Source organism: Diabrotica undecimpunctata, chromosome 6 (genome assembly GCF_040954645.1).
Source record: "Diabrotica undecimpunctata isolate CICGRU chromosome 6, icDiaUnde3, whole genome shotgun sequence".
Lineage (NCBI taxonomy): Eukaryota > Metazoa > Arthropoda > Insecta > Coleoptera > Chrysomelidae > Diabrotica > Diabrotica undecimpunctata.
Window position 1 is genome coordinate 48,046,829 of NC_092808.1, and position 22,560 is coordinate 48,069,388.

The 22,560-nt window shown below is 32.0% G+C and overlaps 1 protein-coding gene across 1 annotated transcript; it reads left to right on the forward strand.

Moving 5' to 3' along the window:
* Positions 1 to 1,301: 1,301 nt before the first annotated feature.
* LOC140443411 (uncharacterized) lies at positions 1,302 to 20,721 on the forward strand. Its single transcript, XM_072534659.1, has 2 exons — positions 1,302 to 1,680; positions 18,090 to 20,721. Exons 1-2 carry the CDS (start codon positions 1,431 to 1,433, stop codon positions 19,736 to 19,738), a joined length of 1,899 nt encoding a protein of 632 aa, XP_072390760.1. The 5' UTR covers positions 1,302 to 1,430; the 3' UTR covers positions 19,739 to 20,721.
* Positions 20,722 to 22,560: the final 1,839 nt, after the last annotated feature.

The window sequence follows — 22,560 nt, forward strand, 5'->3', positions numbered from 1 at the left end:
TAATTTAAATTTATTGATTTTTGGTACAGTTATTTTGTTAACATAGATATCCTTTATAAAACAAGTTTTAATTATCTTTTATTACACTTAGGTACAGGTTAATTAACTTATACTCCAGAGTTCGATATTTCAGATGTTTAAAAAGATACAAAAAAGTGGTAATGAAGGTACACAAAATTTGTACGTACATACCTACTGAACTAAACACAAAATCGAAATAAATAATGATAAAGTCAACTTTATTTATATCGAATGAGCTAGCTGGCCATCGAATATGAGTGTAATGAGGTCACACAATATTGCACAACATTTTAAATGACGTCTTTTGTAATTTTCACACATAAAATTATCTTGGTATTGTTTAATAATGATTATATATTTTAATAATTATAACATGATTTAACAAAGAAAAATATGTTATTTTGGAAGATGCTAAATTGATTTCCTCCGAAACAAATCTTATTGCAAATTGCATAGCAGGCTGAGGCTAGTTTCTTACTTAACAAATCGATATGAAAGAACCATTTAAGGTTGCTGTCTAAAAAAGTAACTATGCACATCACTCAGTTTATCCAAATGTTTTTAAAAGCACCTATTTTTAACACGTAACAAACATTAAAAATTAGCGATGGTTCATGAAGAATAAAAATGAATTAATGCAGAGCTAGATGAATTACTGCAGAGCTCAGATATCGTTAGATTTGTAAAGTCACAACGACTAAACTGGCTTGGCCACTTAAAAATAATGCCAGATAATCGAGCTGTACAAGTAACCCAGAAATTAAAACAAAGCAAATTGGACAAAAGGTAGGCCCAATAAAAGGTGGATAGAGGATATAGAGGAAGATTTTTAAACCATGAACATCAGGCAGTGGTGATTATTGTAATCTATTTTGTTTTTATTTTAGTAAAACTGCTTGGAAATGAGTGACAGTGAATCGAAATACGCAAATCTACTCCTATTTACCTATACAAAAAGAGTAATTAGTATATGTATGAAAACAAAAATAAATATTTCGTCTGAACCCCCAGGAAAAGTAAAGGTTTTACGCTACTGAAAATATATTTTTTATTCAATTATAACCAAAACAAAACATTTAAAAAATATTCAATCATTTTTTGACCATAATTTCAAAATTAATGTGTATATTAAGCTGTAATAATGAGTTCGAGCGGTCTTGACTACGTCATACTCCTGGGCCAACTGTCAAATGTGATGCGCAATATCATAGGACATGCCAAAGCAAAATTCCGTTCTGTGAAACTTAATTGACAGCTAATTTGAGGCTATCTTCATTGGAACCAAATGTGAAAAACATCCCTCCCTGTATAGTATTACATTTAATTTTGCTTTTTGGATGTGAGTGAACATAAAACCAAAGAATATAGACGCTTAACGATAAAACTAAAATTAATACATAAAATCAAATATGGAAATAAAACAAGAAGCTAGTGAGGAAACTTGTAAAATAAAAGTAGATGACACTACCAGATACAATGACGAGCGTGTTGGTCTTTTGGATGCCTGCAAAATTGAAATTAAGGAAGAACCCAAGACAGAAACCGCATACGACACATTTGATTATTTAGACTTAAACGAATTTCCGATAAAAACTGAAGTAGAACAAGATGGATATAAATTTACACTATTTGAAGAAAAGCAAACAACAAATGAAGAAAGTAAGTAAATAAAACTGTTTAATTCAATAACATAAAAACAAATTAATTATATGTTGAGAAAGTTTATTATTAATTTAGGTTTTAGAGTACACTTTATAAATTACTTATATATTATACATTTTTATGTATTTTCCTTTTAAAATATGTCTTTAAAAGCCACAGCTATGAAAGAACAAGAATTTAAAGAGATGAGAACCAGAATTGGGATACTTATGTGTGGAATACTTACTGAGATTCGAAAGTAATTGAGTCATACCCAACAAGTATCCCATACTAAAAGCAACGAATATAGATGCATATGTGTCTATATTCATTGCTAAAAGTATGTAATCACAAGGCCCACTGCCCACAAGATAGAGATTCACTCACTTCCATAATACTGCTAGGTGATACTAAAAGTAATCAATAAGTCATTAATTCCCTCTCAAGCTCAAGTGTAAAAAATTATAATAGATGATGGTTGGGTTATTAATTTCATCCAGATCACATACACTTTTATGTAAATATTAAAATCTAGATACATATTCCCCAAAATTTAATAAAAATTAAGTGTTTCATAATGTGCTGATGTGAGCACTTTGGTCTCAATAATTTGGTTCTTTATTTATCAAGTAGAATGTAAATTGTGTTTCTTAGAATAAACACTTGAACATCATTATTTAAAGGCGTTTGTGTATACCTTTAGTTACCAGTTTAAGAGAGTATCTACAAGAAATATGTATAAAAAATTCCAGCATCTTCAATTTCAAGAAAACACTAATACATGGTATGAACTTCAGATTTCATAGAATTTATTTTAATAACATAGCAGCAAAAACTACATATTCAGATCCACATTAAAAAACAATGATTTGTGTTAAAATATCTTCCATCTGCCTCTACTAATGCCTCATTGTGATGAATATTCCATATGGAAGAGTATTAATGCTAAAATCTCAAGGAGTCATTCAACTTTAGCAACATCAATTGTTAAAATAAAAATAAGCAGAGGAACAAAACATTATAAGAAAAGAAAATCCTCTGAAATGGTGGAAAATGGGGAAGGGAGTGTACCCTACTTTGGCGAAACTGGCCAAAAAATATTGGTGTCAATTGAGTAAATGTTTCCAAAGGTCAGGTAGTTTCTGCACAGGAACAGACTTAAGCCAAAAAAATGCAGAGACATTAGTATTTCTCAATGGGAATTCAAATTTACTTCAAATACAGTCAAAATCGTTTATAACGAACTTCAGGGGACTGGTGGTTTTTGTACGTTGTAGCCAGTGTTCTCTGTAAGCGGTTCTATCGGTTATAATGAACAGGTTGCTATAAACGATATTACACTGGTAGGAACAGTTAGTTCGTTGTACCTAGGTTTATGACGCAAAAATGTGTTACTTTATCTATACTTATAATATGTTATAATAACATATTATACATAACATTTAACATATGTATTTATTGTACTTACGTAAATCTAAATTCTAAATTTATGTATAATATGTATTGAAATAAGTATAAGTAGTCAATAAAGTATACGCATAATATAACGGCTTCTCAAAATCTTTGTATTATAAAAATGTAGGCATACACATACTATTTATTTTTAAAAAGACAAAGCAAAATACATACATTTATGTATTACAAAATATGTAAATACAACATTTTACCTGAATATTTAATGAAAAAAGTCTGTAATTTTTGTTGGTCGCCTTCCTTGAACTTCTGAAAAAAACATTTTTTCAATTGATGTGGAAACAATCGATAATGATTCTTTCACACTCTGGGAAGTTTCAGCAGTCTGAATAAATGCTCTTATGGTGGAACAATCAGCATACGCTTCAGCAACAGTAGGGATTTTTCTGAAGTCTTCCAATTTTTCATCGTTGCGTTGTTGTTTGAACCAATCGAGTAAAGCACTTTCAATGTCATTGTGATTTGATGACCGAACGCGTTTTACTTTTTTACACTTATTAAATTGCATAATAATTTTTTCTCGCCGTTTCATCATTCCAGCAATTGTTGAGCATGACGTTTTAAATTCCCGGGCAATCGAACTCGCGGAATCACTGGAATCGACTCGGCAAATTATTCCAAACTGTTCCTCAATAGTAAATTGTTTCCGTGACATGTTTTCTATGAAGGCTAGACACAACTGAATTCAAATTCAGAAACTCTTGGCTTGGGCCAAATGGTGTAATATAAACAAAATTTTGTAATACAATGGACCCGTCGTGGGAGGTCTAAATGTCTAAATGACAAGTAATAAAGTGTAGTTGCCTGCCCTGATGTACTATAACCATAAATTAATAAATCCTTACTTCTCATTTCGTGGTACTAAATATCGGTAAAACCTGTGAGAAATACAACACTACAATGTCCATTTTCATAACTTTACAGGATAGCACTTTTAAACTTATTTATTAAGATGTGGAAACAATATTATATTGAACATTGTATCTACTTTCATATACATCATGGGTTGGTTATTATTATTTATTATTTATTTATTATACAGTGTGTAAAAATGTCATTGAAAAAAATGGAAGTTGTATCATCTGAGGTACAGATATGTACTTGAAATTGTACGCTGTAACCAATATTTTAACTGCTAGTGTTCCAAGAAATACGTTTGCTCTAACCGATTTGTTCATTATAAGCAATATAAATGCGTTTTTTGTATGTCATTCTAAGGGACCTACTATTTTGTTTGTTATATCCGATTGTACGTTATAGCCGGTGTCGTTGTAAACGATTTTGACTGTATTTGTTTTATTTTTTAAAAGTTTTATCAGATTTTCCGATTTTATGTTTTTTTATGATATTTTAATTGTTAATTATTTATTAGATACCTTTTTATTTTTATTAACAAGGAATAACATTTTATTATGTTTTATTTATTTAATAATTTATTTATAATACTCATTATTCCATTTTTTATGTACCTATTGCAATAGTAAATACTGTATAGCTAACCTATATATTCCAAATCATCAATCAATTGTTAAGGTCCATTCGGTTAGCTTGGGCATATTTGACAGATTAAACTTTTATTACAGAATTCTTTTATTGAAAAATGAAGAATTATTATAAATAGTGGTAGTGTATATTAAACCCATCAAATTTTGGGTAGTATATATTTAAAAAATATATTTCAGTTGTTATAATTTAACTCATTCCAGTAGGTACTTGTATTAATGATGCTTATAATTTGATTATTCGTTATGCTACATCAGATGGTACATATAAATAAATATCAATTGTTGGTAATTTCTTAAGTTCTATTTTATTTACGTTTATTTACATTAATATTGGATATGAGCATGTGTGATTGATTGTATAGTAATTTCCAGCCACTTCCAGTCTGTCAAAAAAGTAACTAACTTTGCAAAAAAATAATTACTAAATTCATGAGACAGTTCAGACTGGGATTAGTGAATTGACTATAACTACTATACAGATAAAAAATTAAAGACATTTTAATTTTGGCTGTGCTCAATAACTAGAACAAATATTGGTATTCAAGTGTTCAGTAGTCATTTGAGTAGTAGTATGATTCTGAATAGTAATCGTTTAGTCTCTCATAAAGTAAAAGTAGGAAGTACTCATAGTATCAGATACAAAGTATCCAATACTTATACAAAAAGTACTTGTAATTACTCCATACTTGAAAAAGAATTCATTGCACAACATTATTGAAACCTTTTCACCTGCTCAAGGAGGGTAATTCAAGACAGTATTGCCATAGTAATACAAAATATGTTTTCTTGTGAACAAAACAGATTTTTAGTATCAAAATTTTATTCTTGTATACTTTTAACAAAAAATGACTTCTTTGTTAGCTGGTTATGATGGGTTGGATTAAGTTTAATAACATTATTTTACATTTTTAATAATAAATTATATAGAAAAATATAAAATTTTGCAAATAGTAAATATTGTGAGCGTCACAGGCTGATTTTAGATTGCACTCTGCTATTTATTTTCATTACGTAAATAACTAAGTAAGTGATTTTCATAAAATTTTAAGATATATTAAAAATTTGAAGTTTTGCACCAAAAAAAAAACATTAAAATTTGGCATTTTTGAGTAGTAAACTCTTACTAAATAATTAAAATACCTATCTTTGGATGGTGAAATGATTGTGAAAATAGTTTTAGGTGTCTAGGATGAGTATTACAGCGCAATGGAGAAATATATGGAGATGCATGCAGTAGAATTAGGGTTGGATGGATGAAGTGGAAGGAAGCCAGTGGTATGTTGTGTTATAAAAAATTTAAATGAAGCTGAAGGGAAAAAAGATAAAATTAAGAATGAGTATAGAAGGAAAATGGTCATGTTCAATGTTGGGACATTACTCACCCAATATATAGGAGGTGCTCAGGCAGGTCATGCCAGTAAATGGTCCTCATTTGACTACCACTGACATCACATTTATCGCTACAGATAAGGCTACAAATTTTTTGGCGGAATTTTCAGTCCATTTTGACAACCAAATAAACCTATTTCGAAATAATATTTTGTAAATATTTTGAAAAAATTCTTTATTGTTTAATGGATTAAACATATTCAGTGATAAAAAATGGGCAAAATAAAAGGGGTTGATTGACTTCATAGACCTTTTCAGACTGTTCTATCGAAAATTTCTTGCATATACACTACATCTATGTTTGCATATGGTCATCTGAAACCATTTCTAATGAAGAGTTATGGAAACAGGTTAGAGTATTGAAATGCAAATAAGACAATGTAAGTGGGTGTGGCCACAATTTTGGAAACCAGATACTGCTATTGAAGAGAAAGCTTTGTTCAAGCTGGAATCCTCAAGAAGTAAAAAAGCGAGGTAGATCCTGAGGTTCTTGGAGGAGAACCATTGACAAGTGAACGAGGAAAATTGTGTGAGCTGAGAACACAGACAGAAGGCACAATCTCCTGAATGGCTTGTAGTTCTAAGAATATTTTTGTACAGCAGGCAATAGACTGGGTTACTTTGCTTGCTATTGGCTATTTGCATTCTTTTCTTAAAATTCTTGAAAAGTAAATTGTTTACCGACATTTAAGTTGAGTAATAAAAGAAAATAGAATATCTGAATGAATGAGTTAAATGAAGGTTATGACATTGTAAGATTTGTGAAAAGTCAACGACTGTCATGGCTGGGACATGTGCAGAGACAAACCGATGCAAAAACAACAAAGAAAATGTTACAATGGAAGCCCATAGGAAGGCGAAAAAAAGGAAGGCCCAGAACGAGATGGTTGGATGACGTGGAAGACCACCTGAAAACAATGAACATAAGACAATGGAGAAGAAGGGCACAAGAGAGATCTGAATGGAAGGACATAGCCAGACAGGCAAAGACCCATCCAGGGTTATGATGCCAAAAGAAGAAGAAAAATATCTTAATATGCTGCCTTGCACAATATGTGGTAGCGAAAGGTCTTGCAGAAAGGTGCAATATTTAAAATGAATAAACATGAAATTGTGAAATACTTTCTTTCTCCCCTTCCTTTTACCCTAATAGGGTGTCGGATCAAATTGTGAAATACAAAATGACATTATGTACTGCATTTGTTAAAGTATCTTTTACATTTTTATGACATTACCATTTCCTGCATCACTGCCATTTGGATTATTTAAATACCAACATAGGTCCAGTAATATAAAAGAGAAAATGCTTATTGCTTATACTGCCAAATGAAAGTTACATGACATAATAATGAATAATTAAAGGAAATTTATTTGTAGTGTAATTTTAAATAAATATTTTACAACATACAAAACTCAATAAATGAATTAAATTACAATTTCTTCATTAAAATAATTTCTAAAAGGGTTATTAAGCCAACTGGTATTTAGCTGTAAGGAATGGGATCAGATGGAGGAATAAGCTTTCAAAGAAGGGTCAACTTTGGTTGTCATCGTTATCATTATCTAGCCTCCAATGTCCAATGCTGAACATAGGCCTCTGGCATGTTTTTCCACTTAGTCTGATGTTGCATCTGGACTAAATCTGGCGCATCTGGATTGGGATCAGATGTGCTATCTGAATCCAATTTGTAGTCACTCTTCTTAGTCATTTGTCCATCTCGTCAGGTGTTCATCTCTGTTTCTGTTAGCTTGTATTTGGGGACTCCATTAAAAAATGCTTTTCGCCCACTGATCATCAACTGCTTTTACTACCTGACCTTCCCATTTTAGTGTTGTTCTTCTCACAATAATTTCTTCTACTCCTGATTTTTTGGGTATAGTAGCATTAGGTGTTTGATCACATAGAGAAACCTAATTCGCCTATAAAAATAATTCTCTCCATGATCTTTCCACGACTTGTAGTATAATAACTATTATTCTTGTGGGTGTTAGGGTTTCTTCAACATAGGCCACCACTGACAGAATGCAGTGATTTAATACTTTTCTGACACATTGTAATCTTGGTCTAAAAATATCCTTCATATTTCCAAATACATCCCAAGTTAGGTTATTCTGCTCTTCAGCTCAAATCTTTGGTTGTCTCGACTTATTTTGATATCATGATTCAAGTACTAGAAGTGGGATACCTTTGCTGTGAACTAAGTTGGTAATTGTGTATTTAAAAAAAAATAATTTAAGACCTACTTTTATTGTGGCAGTATGGTTCCGGTCCATTCATTGGACCGGAACCCTTCTGTGGAGTTGCAAAATCAGTAACAGGAATGACTACAAGGAAGTGGGTAGCTCACAAATCTCTGGAATGGTGGAGGAATTCACCAGGACAAAGACAGGCGAAACAGTTCATTAGAGAACATTTGCCAAAATTTACGGCAGACCTAATAAGCAAAGACAGAAAAACAGTCAAGGTCTTAGTAGGTCTTCTAACAGGGCACTGTAAGCTGAATAGACACTTGAAGCTGATGGGATTATCAGATGATGACCTGTGCAGATTCTGTCACCTCGAAGAAGAAACAGCAGGGCACATTTTATGTCAGTGTGACAGTCTGGCAAATGTGCGGTTTTTTGCATTAGGAGAAGAAAATCCACCGGCAAATAGCTACATGGAAGGTACAGTCTCGAAGCTACTAGACTTTATAAAAAGGGTCAGACTAGAGAATGTTATCTAGGACTAGAGGACCACAATAGACCTGAAAAGGTCGCAGTGGAATAGGCCGAAAGGCCACCTCTCTTAATCTAATCTAATCTAATCTGTGACAGTATGGAGCTCTTAAAGTATTTTCTGTGTATGTTCAAAGCCCTCCTCAATGAGAACGATGCCATCTGCAAAGTTATGATTATTTAAAATTTCTCAATCTGTTCTGATGCCCTTCTCGTTCCCGTGTATTGTTTATGGGGGTATTCTAGCAAAGTTATTTTCTGTGACAAGACAAATTAGAAGGCGTGTCTCCGTTCTGAATGCCTCTTTCAATACGAAAAGTGCCAGTATTCTCATTCAAGTCTTACACAAGCTGTAGCATGCTCATAAATGTATTTGATAAGAAATATGTATCAATGGTCTTCTACATTGCCTTAGAGCATGGAACATTTCACTTTGATTTCACTATGGTCAACAACGATACTAACAAGATGGCTCAATTGCAATGGCTCCAATCTATATTTGAACCAGTCAGCTCACATAAAAGTCGAAAATATGACAACATTAGATATTCAAATTCTCAAAGGAGTCAGGCAGGAGTGCAAACTGTAGCCACTTCTGTTTATTTTATATTGTGATTCCATTTTCCAGGGGACCTTAGAAGATATAGAAATAGCAATAAAGGTGAATGAAAACTTGTTAATAATAGCATGCAATATACAGACGATTGACTGACCTCGTATCTAGGCCATATAATGAGAAATGACAGGCATGAGGAGTAGGCAGAAGAGCCATGGCATATCGCAATATCAGAACTCTGACTGGCATCAATTACTAAGAGTGACGCAGAATAGAAAATATTTTGATGTAGTGATCGCAAACCTCCAGTAATGTAGTGCACCAAAAGAAGACGAAAATACTGACGACACGATCCTCCTTGTGAAGATGAGAAAGAGTTACAGTTTGTAATATATAAACTCAATATAAGACTATGGTCTTAAATAAATATAAAGAAAACAAACAGACAATATAAAGAAAAAAATTTATGGTCATCGACAAACGGAATATAGATAATGTCTAAGTAGGGATAGTAAATCAGGACAAAAAAAGTAAAGATATTTAGGGTAGGAGAGGGTACTTGGGATATTAGCTAATAATAAATAGGATCCTGTTGATGAAACCCTAATTAGAATCGAAATAGCCAAGAATATGTCCTTCAAAATGAAAACACTATTTTTGAATAGAGACCTGAGTCTGATTACTTGATAGCTTGCCATTAAGTGCTACGAACTCTACACTATTGTACAAATTTGAGGGATGAACTTTAAAGGCGGGTACACATATGCGAACAGAACTGTTCGCGAACCGTTTGTGAACGCTCTATTCGTTAATTTGTACGACGGGACGAACCGCTTGCGAGCTGTTCGTTCGTTGCTCGTCAGGAACCACAGCCTGTCGGTTTTTGGAACGAACACAAAGCATGTTCGCAGTTAAATTTGGACGGTGTTCGAGACTATAAATTGTTTCTGCTAAGTGTGCGATGAGATCATTCGGTTAAACAAAATTGCTGAACGAGCGCGGCTTATTCAAAAGTAACGAGAGAAATTAATAACAGATAATCTAAACAAAATACCGAAATGTTTAGAATAACGAAGTAAATTAATTCTCGGTTTGTTATTAGATACTTAGTGTATTGGATAGCCTGAACATAAACATATTTTCAACGAACTCTTCGCGAACAGCTCACGAGCAGTTCGCAAACAGTTCGGCTCGCATATGTGTACCCACCTTAAGGAAAGAACCATGCCACGTGTTAATTCTCTTGAGATATGTTTGTACCGTAGAAGGTCAGTAGCAAATAATCAAGTGTTGGAAAAAATGGATAAATATAAGGAAATACTGACAACAGTTAAGCGTAGAGCAAAGCAGCATATTTTAGCCATATCTTCAGATACGATAAGTATGGTTTTCTGGCGTTAATCGTTGAAGGTAAGATTTAAGGAAAACGAGTTAACGGGTGAAGGAGGTTCTCTTGGTTGCGAAACTTATACCAATGGTTCGACATAGGGAGGCTAGCATAATTATAATATTAGCACAATATACAGAAGAATTCCAGTTTTTGGTCGCCAACCTCCGATGATGAGAGGGCACATGCCAAATGTTTTTTCAAAGTAGACTAAGATAAGTATCATGGGTCTCCCATAGTCAATGGTTTTTCAATTAGCGTCTTGATGGTTTGCAAATAATCAATTGTTCCGTATCGAGCTCTAAATCTGCTTGCTCTATCGACAAGATTGATAAAAGTCTAGTTGTGGTGTTAATCTCTTAGATATTATCTTCATAAACAACTTATAAATGTGAGGTAACAAGCTAATAGGTCTCTAGTTCTTGATTCCGTTATATCTCTTTTTTGTGCATTACTACTATAATAGCTTTATTCCACTGAGATGGTGTAATTTCTTTTGAAAGGCATGAGTTATACAATTGTGCTAATGCTTTTACTACTGTCTTTTTTCCTGCTTTAACTGCCTTAATATCACTTTACTTATTACTAGCTGCTCTATTGTTTTTCATTTGATTTATTGATTTTAAGACTTCCTCAATTGTTACTTCTGAAGTATCCTCTGAACCCACATTTTTGACTTTTCTTAACTTAATGCCGTCTTTCTTATCCTCTTCTCTATATAGTTACGTGTACCATTTTTCAATTATCTTAATTCTCTTGAAATGAAGAAAAGGTTGCCAATGAGAGTCAATAATAGTAGTATATGGAAAATGAGTCAATATTTTGATCTTAAGCTAGCTTAACAATATTCTTCTTACCTGGAGCTGACTTCTTTTCAGCTTCCTACAACCGTTGATTGAATAACCCAAATAGATCAGCAACGCATATGGAGAGAAACGTGCAACCCAAAAAATTAAAATTTCATCAAGAATCAGCGACTCTAGTGGATATTTCGGGAAACAACTAATCATTCAAATTCGACGTGCAGTAAAAGTAAACAAAACCAGGCTATGCTACGTAAGACTCCATAGGCGTGCGGTTTTGCTTTCATATTTCCTATCAAATTAATAAAACAGTATGTACAATTAAAGATTTGTTTACTATGAACAACGAAGATAAAATATACAATGTTAGTATTATTTTCAAGGAAATTCAAAATTAGCTTCACTACTGTAAAATAAAAAGAAACTTATGGTTTGACAAAAATAATAAAGCAGTAATTGCAACGTTGTTTTGACACTTAAACGATCGAAATCGAAACATCAAATACACTTATTTTTTAAAGTAAATTGTGTAAAATCAATGGAAAATGACTAATTAACATAGGCGTCGCAATTCTCACAATTTAAACCAGCGTTAACTTTTGTTTTTTTAGTATAATTTTTTTAATATAAAATTTTCGTTTATGACAAATATTTTAAGTTGCTGCATTGGATTTCCTTGAAAACCATACTAACATTGCATATTTTATATTTGTTATTCATAGTAAACAAAACTGTAATTTTACATATTTTTTTAATAATTTAATACGAAAGCAAAACCGTATGCCAAATTTTGATTTATTGACTAAGAAGGCTTCTGGCTGAGTACAAAATAAACAACTGATCAAATCCTATCACGCGATATAGAAAATGAAAGGGAAGGATATAACGAATATATTAAGATAGAAAATCAATTACACATCTTAATAGATTCGTTATATCGTCCCTTTTCATTTGCTATGTCGCATGTTAGGTTTCGATCAGTTGTTTATTTTGAACTCAGCCAGAGGCCTTCCTTAAGTCAATAAATCAAAATTTGTCTATAGTAAATTTATTTTCATTCATAGTGCCTTATGATATCTCGTACGTAACTATACGTTCTATATAATCAAGATCCTGTGTAGTGCCATTTTGGTAGTCGCCATGTTTTTTTCTATCTTAATATATTCGTTATATACTCCCCGTTTAATAAATATCGACAACCGAGTTGAAGAAAGCGGATATTCAAAAGTGGCTGCGATCAAAAGTTTTGACAATTCAGTTCTAAAGTCGAGCTTTTGACTATTGTGAATAAACATAAAAAAAATACACTATTGTAAGCATATTGTAGATGAAATGGGTAAAGAAAAAAGAAGGTATTCACAGGCACTTGAGGTAGATTCTGAGTAAAATATTACCTAAGTTACACTTTGAGTTTTTTGTTTTATTTATTACTCAGATATGTTGAATGTTTTTATTTTTGACAAGATTTTTCTGATCTTTGCATAGGTTTTTGCTTTGAAATTACGGTTTCCTTAAACCAACGAATGGAGTGCCATTAAGAGCTCAGTTCACGAGTGGCAACTCCGTTTCAACCTTAAATATTACGTTTAATTTTAAAACATTTTTACACATTTAATGTAATTGTATTTTAATTCCGTGCATTACAATAACGGATTCACGTTATTATGTTGTTGAAAAACCTCATTCTAACATGTTTATTCAGTTATTTTCAGTTCTGTTATTCCTGTGAACGACTTATGCTACGATGTCTACTTCATATTTTCATATGTATTTCATAATACAGGAAAATATAGGTTTATACATCGTTAAAATCATGATGTGGGAGTGCCCCTCGTAACAATCATACTGTTGACGGTTTATTTATACTTACTGCAGTAGAATGTTTAGAAAGGTTTTCGAAGCCCCGCCCATTGTAACGTCAGAGGTGAGGTAGTCCATTAATAAACACAACTGACCGTTTCCACTAAACAGACTCGAGTTTCAAAAACTCGGGACTCGGAAAACAAAACGAACTGTTTCAAAACACGCCAGTCTTTAGTAAAATTTGTGAAAAGTTGCTATTTTGTTTTATTGGATACGAGTTTGTGTTTTGTTTTGTTTTTATTTTGTCCGTTTGGTGGGAAACCGCCATTAGATATTACATTTAATTTTAAAACAATTTTTACATATTTAATTTAATTTTATTAATTCAATGCATTACAATAACGAATTCGCATATTATGTTGTTGGAAAACCTCATTCTAACATTTATTAATTTAATTTTATCTTTGTTATTCTTCTGATCATAAAATATAAATGATAACATTTATTATAAATATAAATGAATAAATTCAAGCACTTTAATACCCTGACGCACGCCCTGGCTAAAATGTTATCACTATAACAACAGTGGTCCAATTAAGTTATAGCAAATCTTCCGCGTACAAGGACTACTAAATGATATGGTATGCTGAGTTTCGTATACGATGTCTATTTATATAGTTTATGAGGTGGATATTATGTACGTTTATACATTGTAAATCGTGATTTGGGAGTGCTCCTCGTAATATTCATAATGTTGATAACGTGTGTTTGTTTGTTTACTGCTACTGCATCTTTAAGATAAATTTGGTGTAGTTACGAATTTGCGCTCATACGAGAATGATCGTAGAAAGAGGTGACGTTACCTCCCCTATCGTTCCCTACCACAACCAATTTACGGCAGTACTTACGAAGTGTAATGAGTCAGAGAACTAAACACCATACCAGCGTTATCTGAATTATGATTTCTAAGAAATATGTCTGTGAAGCATTTAGCAATTCGCGAACAGTTTGAATTTATTTTGTCAATATTATATTTTGTATACAGATACGATAAAGATCGAACTGCAATGAAAATTATTTGATATGTAATTTAGAATGTTAACAATTATAAAAACAAGGGGTGCCCGATCTAATTTTGTTGTGACTATAATTAATTAATAATTAAATAATAACTTTTTTTATAAAGAAAATTTTGCGGACACATAATATTTTAGATTCATTCAAAACAAAAAAAGGCTTTTTTAATTTTTCTCTTAAGCTGATCGTTTTTAAGTTATAAACAATTTAAAACTGAAAAAATAACGAGGGATGATGATCTTCAAGGCTTAGAATCATAAGTTTCACTTCATTTTTTGAAATTTTAAAGTACCTAAATTCAAGCTCAACATTATTTTATCAGGTCTTGATAAGTATTTTGGACTTTCATTTGAAATCATTGTTTTTTACTTGTTAATGTTGCCCAGCCCGATCGCCTGTCTTTCCACAAGGAACCTTCCTCATTACCAATTAAAAAATATTTGCAAAAATGCAAAACATGGCAAACATTCTTATCTTGACTTAATAGAAAAAATTTCGAATGTTTCTGCTTGATGATTACAAAATTAATATTTTTGCTTGTGTTTTTGAGCCTTGAAAATCGAAATCTTTCGTTTTTTTCTTTTTAGTTTTAAATTATTTAAAACTCGAAAACAATCAACTACAGAGAATAATTACAAAAGACCTTTTTTGTTTCGAATGATAAAAAAACCTAACATAATACCTGCCCAAGCCTGATTTTTATTATACTTATAAAAAAAGTTATTTTTAATAATTTTTAATTAATTATATTCAAAACAAAATTATCTCAGGCACACCTCGTTTCTCATAATTTTGTTAACATACTGAATTACATATCAAATAATTTTTAGTCATTAAAAATAACGGTGCAGTTCTATATTATATCGGATCCTATACTAATCCAGTAAAATAAGGCATAAAAGGGGGCAAACCTCGGAATGAAAGATAATAAGCTGAAAATTTGCATACGTCTTTATTTTGATGGTATAAAACTTACCTCAAAAGTCTCATATAATCACGTGTCCGCGACTTAAGATATTAAAGGTCAAAGGTCACGAAAATGAGTTTTCTGCAAATATCTCGTTTCCCTTACACTTTATGACATTTAAGGTGGTAAGAAAAATTGTAGAATGGAAAATTCTCTTCAATTTTTATCTCAAGTACTTTTATGTACCTTCAACCCTTCTTAAGATAGAGCGAAAAGAGTGGGGGACCGCTTACCTGTTTATACGGTAACGGTATAGACATGCTTATCGACAAATTAAAAGCTGTTAATATCACTACAAAACAAGCCAGAGATGATGCTGATGTTCTCATTGTAGAAACAGCTATTGCAGAGTCTGAACATGTAGGAAAAACTTCCGTCATTGTAGGAGAAGATATTGATTTGCTAGTTATCTTGATAGGACGAGCTCAATCACATCAACAAGAAATTTTTTTTAAAAAAATTGGTAAGGGTAATGCGGAGACAAAATTATATTCATCGAAAAGTTTTGATAAATACCTTCATTCTAAGAAACACATCTTATTTTTACACGCGTTTAGTGGATGTGATACGACTTCTGCGATTTATAGGAAAGGTAAAATATCGATAAAAAATGTTCGAAAAAAATCACCATTTACATCAGTCACCTCAACTATTTCAACAAAAAAACTGCTCTGTACAAGAATTATTTTAAAATGGAGTACGTATTTTCTTAGCAGCGTATAATGCTCCAACATCAGAAGACGATATAGACTCTTTTCGATACACCCAGTTCATCAAATCAACAAGACTCAACAAACCAGTGCAGTTATCAAGTCTTCCACCTTCAAGTGCAGCAGCTGGTCAGCATATCATTCGTGTCTATTATCAGACCCAAATTTGATTGGGAAATGATTTAGAACCCCAAGAATTCGGCTGGGTAATGCAAAATGAATTTCTGGAACCAATAACAACATTATTACCGCCAGCACCAGAAGAACTGCTGAATACAATATTTTGCAATTGCAAGAAAAGTTGTGGTTCTAATTGCGGATGCAGGAAATCAGGATTGCAATGTACTTTAATTTGTGGGCAGTGTAATGGACAATCATGTCTAAACGCTTCATCAACTTCAGATGATTTCAATGAAGAAAGTGAATATGCACCTGATATTCTTGAATATTTTTATTCTGATACTTTAATAAACGAGAATGATGATGATGAATCCGATATTGAGCAGTCAGAGGAAGAAGAAGAAGAAGACGATGAAGAAGAAAATTAATACAAAAATATTAACCATACATAATAAAAGAATATATATTATATTTGTAACTTTAATAAATCGATTATTGGATTAATAAATAAATATATAATTTAAAAAAATAATAAATATGATTTTTTCAGTATTTAATTAAATATAAAAATGATTATTGTTGAATTCTGCACTTGATGATGATGATGATGAATCCTATATTGAGCAGTCAGAGGAAGAAGAAGAAGAAGAAGAAGAAGACGATGAAGAAGAAAATTAATACAAAAATATTAACCATACATAATAAATCTTGATTTTTAACGGGAAATTTAAATAACACTACACCGTCTTTTCTCGATAGATTACAATTTTTATACACACAACGTGTCGTTGTAATTTTAGAGGAATTCATTTTTCACCAAACAAATAAATCGACTAGAACACAAACAAATTACGAAACAAATTCAAAATGCACAGTTTGCAAGTATGATTATGTTAAGGAATTAAAGTGGGAGACCAATATTTACGTTGAGCATTAAGGGGAAATATTATGAAGAGAAGAAATCTTTTATGTTTAACCGTAGTGTAATTTTCTCTCCCGAAAATAGATGGCGAAAGTGTTTTTGAGAACAGAAAAGTTGCTACGTTTAATTTGTGTACGGCTGCGGATCTATTTGGATTATTCAATCAACGCTACAACTTTGTTATCTATTTGGTGTTATATTGCCTTCAGTTCTTTCTCACTGCTTTATTAACATCTTTATTCAGCTGTCATAGTGCGCATGCGTTTATATCGTTTTGAAGTTTATATCGTCAATACTTATCGCTTGATATGATGTTTTTACACGGACTCGAATTCATATCTCGCGTGACTCGAAAAATAGACATGTGCAGTAACCTTGCGGTATACAGTAATATACATACATATACACTTATTATAAACATAAAATGACATTTAGAAAACATCATTTTATTTTTTTTGTACCAACTCGTGAACGACTGGATTGATTTGGCTAATTTTGATTTTAAAATATTTGTATAAAATAAAATCGAATCGAATAAAATACATAAAATAATATAAAATAAATTAAAATAAAATTATATAAATTAAAAACCATCGAAAAAATATGCTTCCCCTCTTCGGTCACTCCTATTTTTAATTTTTTTAAATCAATCATAATGAAATATGATAATCAAAATGAAAGTAATAACGCGAAGAAGTATTCACTTCTGTCGGCACTCTCCAAGTAACGCGCGCCATTTTTTGTTCTTAAGTTATATTCGTGTCTCCATAAGTATTTTTGTCTCTTGACTGATTTTTTCAACCTGATCCTTCCTGCGGTTTTGTATTACACGTTTTTTCTGCGCTTCTGATAGCTTTTATTAAGTTATCGTTTATATTTTAATAACCATAATTAACCATAACGCCTATGTTTGCTATAATAATTGTATTTATTTACTATAATAATATCTTTTGTTTTTGTGTTTCAGTAAAATGTTTATAGTTGGTTTGTATTTTAGGTTGTTCCCAGGAGGAGAACAAACTGAAAATTATGGAAACGTTACGTTCATCTCATAAACGAAAATATACAGGTCACGGCATTAAGAGGAAAATATTAAATAAAAATATGAAAGTTGGAACTGGACAGAGATCATATAAATGTGAAATTTGTTTTAAGCAGTTTTCCCGAACAAGTGATTTGAAAAGACACTTGAGATTGCACACTGGAGAAAAACCGTACAAGTGTGAAATTTGTTTAAAACAATTTGCTACATCAGGTTCATTGCAGAAACATTTGAGAGTGCACACTGGGGAAAAACCGCACAAGTGTGAAATTTGTTTAAAGCAGTTTCTTAGTACAAGTGATTTGAAAAGACACTTGAGATTGCACACTGAAGAAAAACCGTACAAGTGTGAAATTTGTTTTAAGCAGTTTCTTGCTACAAGTGATTTGAAAAGACACTTGAGATTGCACACTGGAGAAAAACCGTACAAGTGTGAAATTTGTTTAAAACAATTTGCTACATCAGGTTCATTGCAGAAACATTTGAGAGTGCACACTGGGGAAAAACCGCACAAGTGTGAAATTTGTTTAAAGCAGTTTTTTACTACAAGTGATTTGAAAAGGCACTTGAGATTGCACACTGGAGAAAAACCGTACAAGTGTGAAATTTGTTTTAAGCAGTTTTCTCGAGCAAATAATTTGAAAATACATTTGAGAGTGCACACTGGAGAAAAACCGTACACGTGTGAAATATGCTTAAAGCAGTTTATTACTTTAAGCCAATCAAAAATACACTTGAGAGTGCATACTGGAGAAAAACTGTACAAGTGTGAAACTTGTTTAAAGCGTTTTAATTTTTTATGTCATTTGAAGAAACATTTGAGAGTGCACACTGGAGAGAAACCTTACAAGTGTGAAACTTGTTTAAAGCAGTTAAGTACTACAACTGATTTGAAAAACCACTTGCGAGTACACACTGGAGAGAAACCGTATAAGTGTGAAACTTGTTTAAAACAGTTTCGTAATACAAGTAGTTTGAAAAAACACTTGCGAGTGCACGCTGGAGAAAAACCGCACAAATGTGAAATCTGTTTAAAGCAGTTTATTACTACAAGTGAATTGAAAAGACATTTGAGAACACACACTGGAGAAAAACCTTACAAGTGTGAAACTTGTTTAAAGCAGTTAAGTACTACAACTGATTTGAAAAACCATTTGCGAGTGCACACTGGAGAGAAACCGTATAAGTGTGAAACTTGTTTAAAACAGTTTCGCACTACAAGTAGTTTGAAAAAACACTTGCGAGTACACGCTGGAGAAAAACCACACACATGTGAAATCTGTTTAAAGCAATTTATTACTACAAGTGAATTGAAAAGACATTTGAGAACACACACTGGAGAAAAACCTTACAAGTGTGAAACTTGTTTAAAGCAGTTAAGTACTACAACTGATTTGAAAAACCATTTGCTAGTGCACACTGGAGAGAAACCATATAAGTGTGAAACTTGTTTAAAACAGTTTCGCACTACAAGTAGTTTGAAAAAACACTTGCGAGTGCACGCTGGAGAAAAACCGCACAAATGTGAAATCTGTTTAAAGCAGTTTATTACTAGAAGTGAATTGAAAAGACATTTGAGAACACACGCTGGAGAAAAACCGTAAAAGTGTGAAACTTGTTTAAAGCAATTTATTACTACAAGTAACTTGAAATCACACTTAAGAGTGCACAGTAGAGAAAAACCAGTGAAACTTATTTAAAGTAGCTTATTACTACATGTCATTTGAAAAACATTTGGGATTGCACAGTGGAGAAAAACCTTACAATTTACTGGAACCAGTGATTTGAAACAACTCTTGAGAGTGTACACTGGAGAAAAACCTTACAAGTGTGAAATGTATTTAAAGCAATTTATTAAAATAGGTCGTTTAAAAGCACCTTTTGGAACACACAGTGGAGAAAAATCTTATAAGTGTGAAATTTGTTTTAAACAGCAGTTTCAAGTTATTTGAAAAGACATTTGATAACACACTTTAGAGAAGAACCCTGATGTTTGACATTTTGTTTTTAGCAGTTTTCTCACAAACATATTAATAAATTTGAAGGTGCTCAGTGAAGAAAAACAAATGTAATATTTGTTTTAAGTGCAGTTTTCTTAAGTATTTAATACCAAACTGCATATGAGTTTACACACTGGGGAAATTTCTTTTAAATAGTTTGACGCAGCCTGTGATTTGAAACAATATACAAGAACGTAAAACTTTACTAATACCTTCAATTCTTTTGCTCATTTCTTAATACTTGTAGTTTCCTATTTAGTTCATTCATATCACCTTTTGTACTTTCGGTCATTGCTAGTAACCTATCTATAGTTGAGCCGCCGAACAAATATAATTATCACGTGAACGCCATGCGCTGGTTACGATTTGCAGTTCCCAACGTCACAAGTTCGATTTACACTAGGTCAAGAAGAGAGATACAATTATCGCAATAAATGCGGTAAAACTCATTCATAATATACATATTGAAAACTTAATTCTATTTGTCACTGTAATAATGGAGTTATAATATTTATAATTTATTATTGATTATGTAGTTTGAATATTGTGACCAACTAGTCCGAAAAATCATCAAATTTAAATTTGAATTTGTGTTTTAATTATCGTCTTCTGAAAAGACGATTTAAAAACAATTCGTGTATACACATGAATCATCTGTATTACGAGGCATGCTGCATACAACGATGTAGTGATTGCTGATCAATGTTTTTTTTTGGTTTTGTCAACCATTTTAAGTAAACAAACTTCTTAATTTCGTTCGCGCTATTTAAAATCAATAACATCGAATGATTCATTTCCAATTCATTAGTACATGCTTTGAACCAAAATCAAATCTGCTGTGTTGCAATACTGCAATATGATTTTATGTAAAAATTTATTTTATGTCAGTAATCAGTTTGAAGCCGCAAATAATGCAAGTTAAATAATCAGTAAAATGATGATATTAAAGGAACCGTTGGAAGCTCATTTAGTAAAAAGAAACTGTGAACAATTCGTCGAATCATGCTCTTATGTTCATCGGTAATTTCACTTACCACTTAGCACTTTTTTAGATCTTTGGTAAGGTTTTGGAAGTTTACATTCACCATTATTTTGGCGATGATCTTTTAAAATATTATAAACAGATGATTTGTTAATACTTAAAATTATTTTTAATATTATTAATAATAATATAACAATATTAACGATTTACCTGTAGCTTCAGCAGTGAATTTAATAACACATTCGCAGACCTTCTCTGCGTTTAACTCCTCAGATGCTTTTTTATATTTATCTATTTAAAATTAAACATTTTTCTTCAACAATAAATTTTGTTTTTTTTTTGTTCTTTTTTGGGAGGCGAAATATTATTTCCATCCATATTTAAAACAAACGATAATCTAACGCAAACTGATTTCATTAAATATGGTGCGTTGTGTACACGGCTTCTCCCGTTCGGTTTCAAACGCATGTACATATGTCTGCAGGCAGCCTATCACAACTATGCAACTCTCGTGCACTCGGTGATCGCGCGATCTTGGGATTCTATCTGTTCGGCGGCCCAACTATAGTAAACACATTCTCACGTTTTAATTTTATTGGCGTTCTAGGCGTTTTCTTACTTCTTGGAAAAGATTTCACTTCTGACTTCATCTCCATTTCTTATTCTCTACTACCATCATCGATTGTTGCCTCACTCTACATTTTACTTGCTCGCTCTACTTTTAAGTCTGTCAATAGGTATTATTCTATACCGCGACATCACAGAAAAAAATCACCTAATCAACTTATCGAAAAGTTGCGTTTAATCACTGCCCTAGTATTAACTGGAATTTTGTTACTTCGTACTTGTTTCGTTAACCTTCTTTTTGAGATACGGCAAAGTTTCAATAGGACTGAACAAAATCCTTCTCTTAATAACTTTTGGATGTTTACTGATAACCGTTAGCTTAGCCTTACACTTTCAGGTTTTCTAAACATCTACATACACTCAGGTTTTAATTCTGTTTTTACAACAACGCTGAGGTTCAATAATAATATAACTTTCTAGATACTCTGTGCCATGTTGCTAATAGTTTCTACAATTAGAGTCAATAAATCTTTGAAAAAAAAAACAATTGGGTGACTTTTATTTTGTGTAATATCGACGGAAAAATCACTCTTCCAACTATACTCTGCGATTCCCTAATCTCGAGGTATAACATCGTGTCCAGCGGGTGCATGACACATGGGAGAAATGATTATAGCCTTAGCACGGTAAGGGCGCACTACCGTGCGTGCCTGACAGTATTTCGTAATAAGTCGTGGGAACAAATATGGACAGCGAGATGGAAAACACAGCGCGAACAGTTTGAAAGACGACTATAGTCGTGGATTCTGTTCTTGTCAAAATAGCAAAAAACATTTGCAGTTTTTAAAAATACCCTTGATTCCGATTACCACTCATT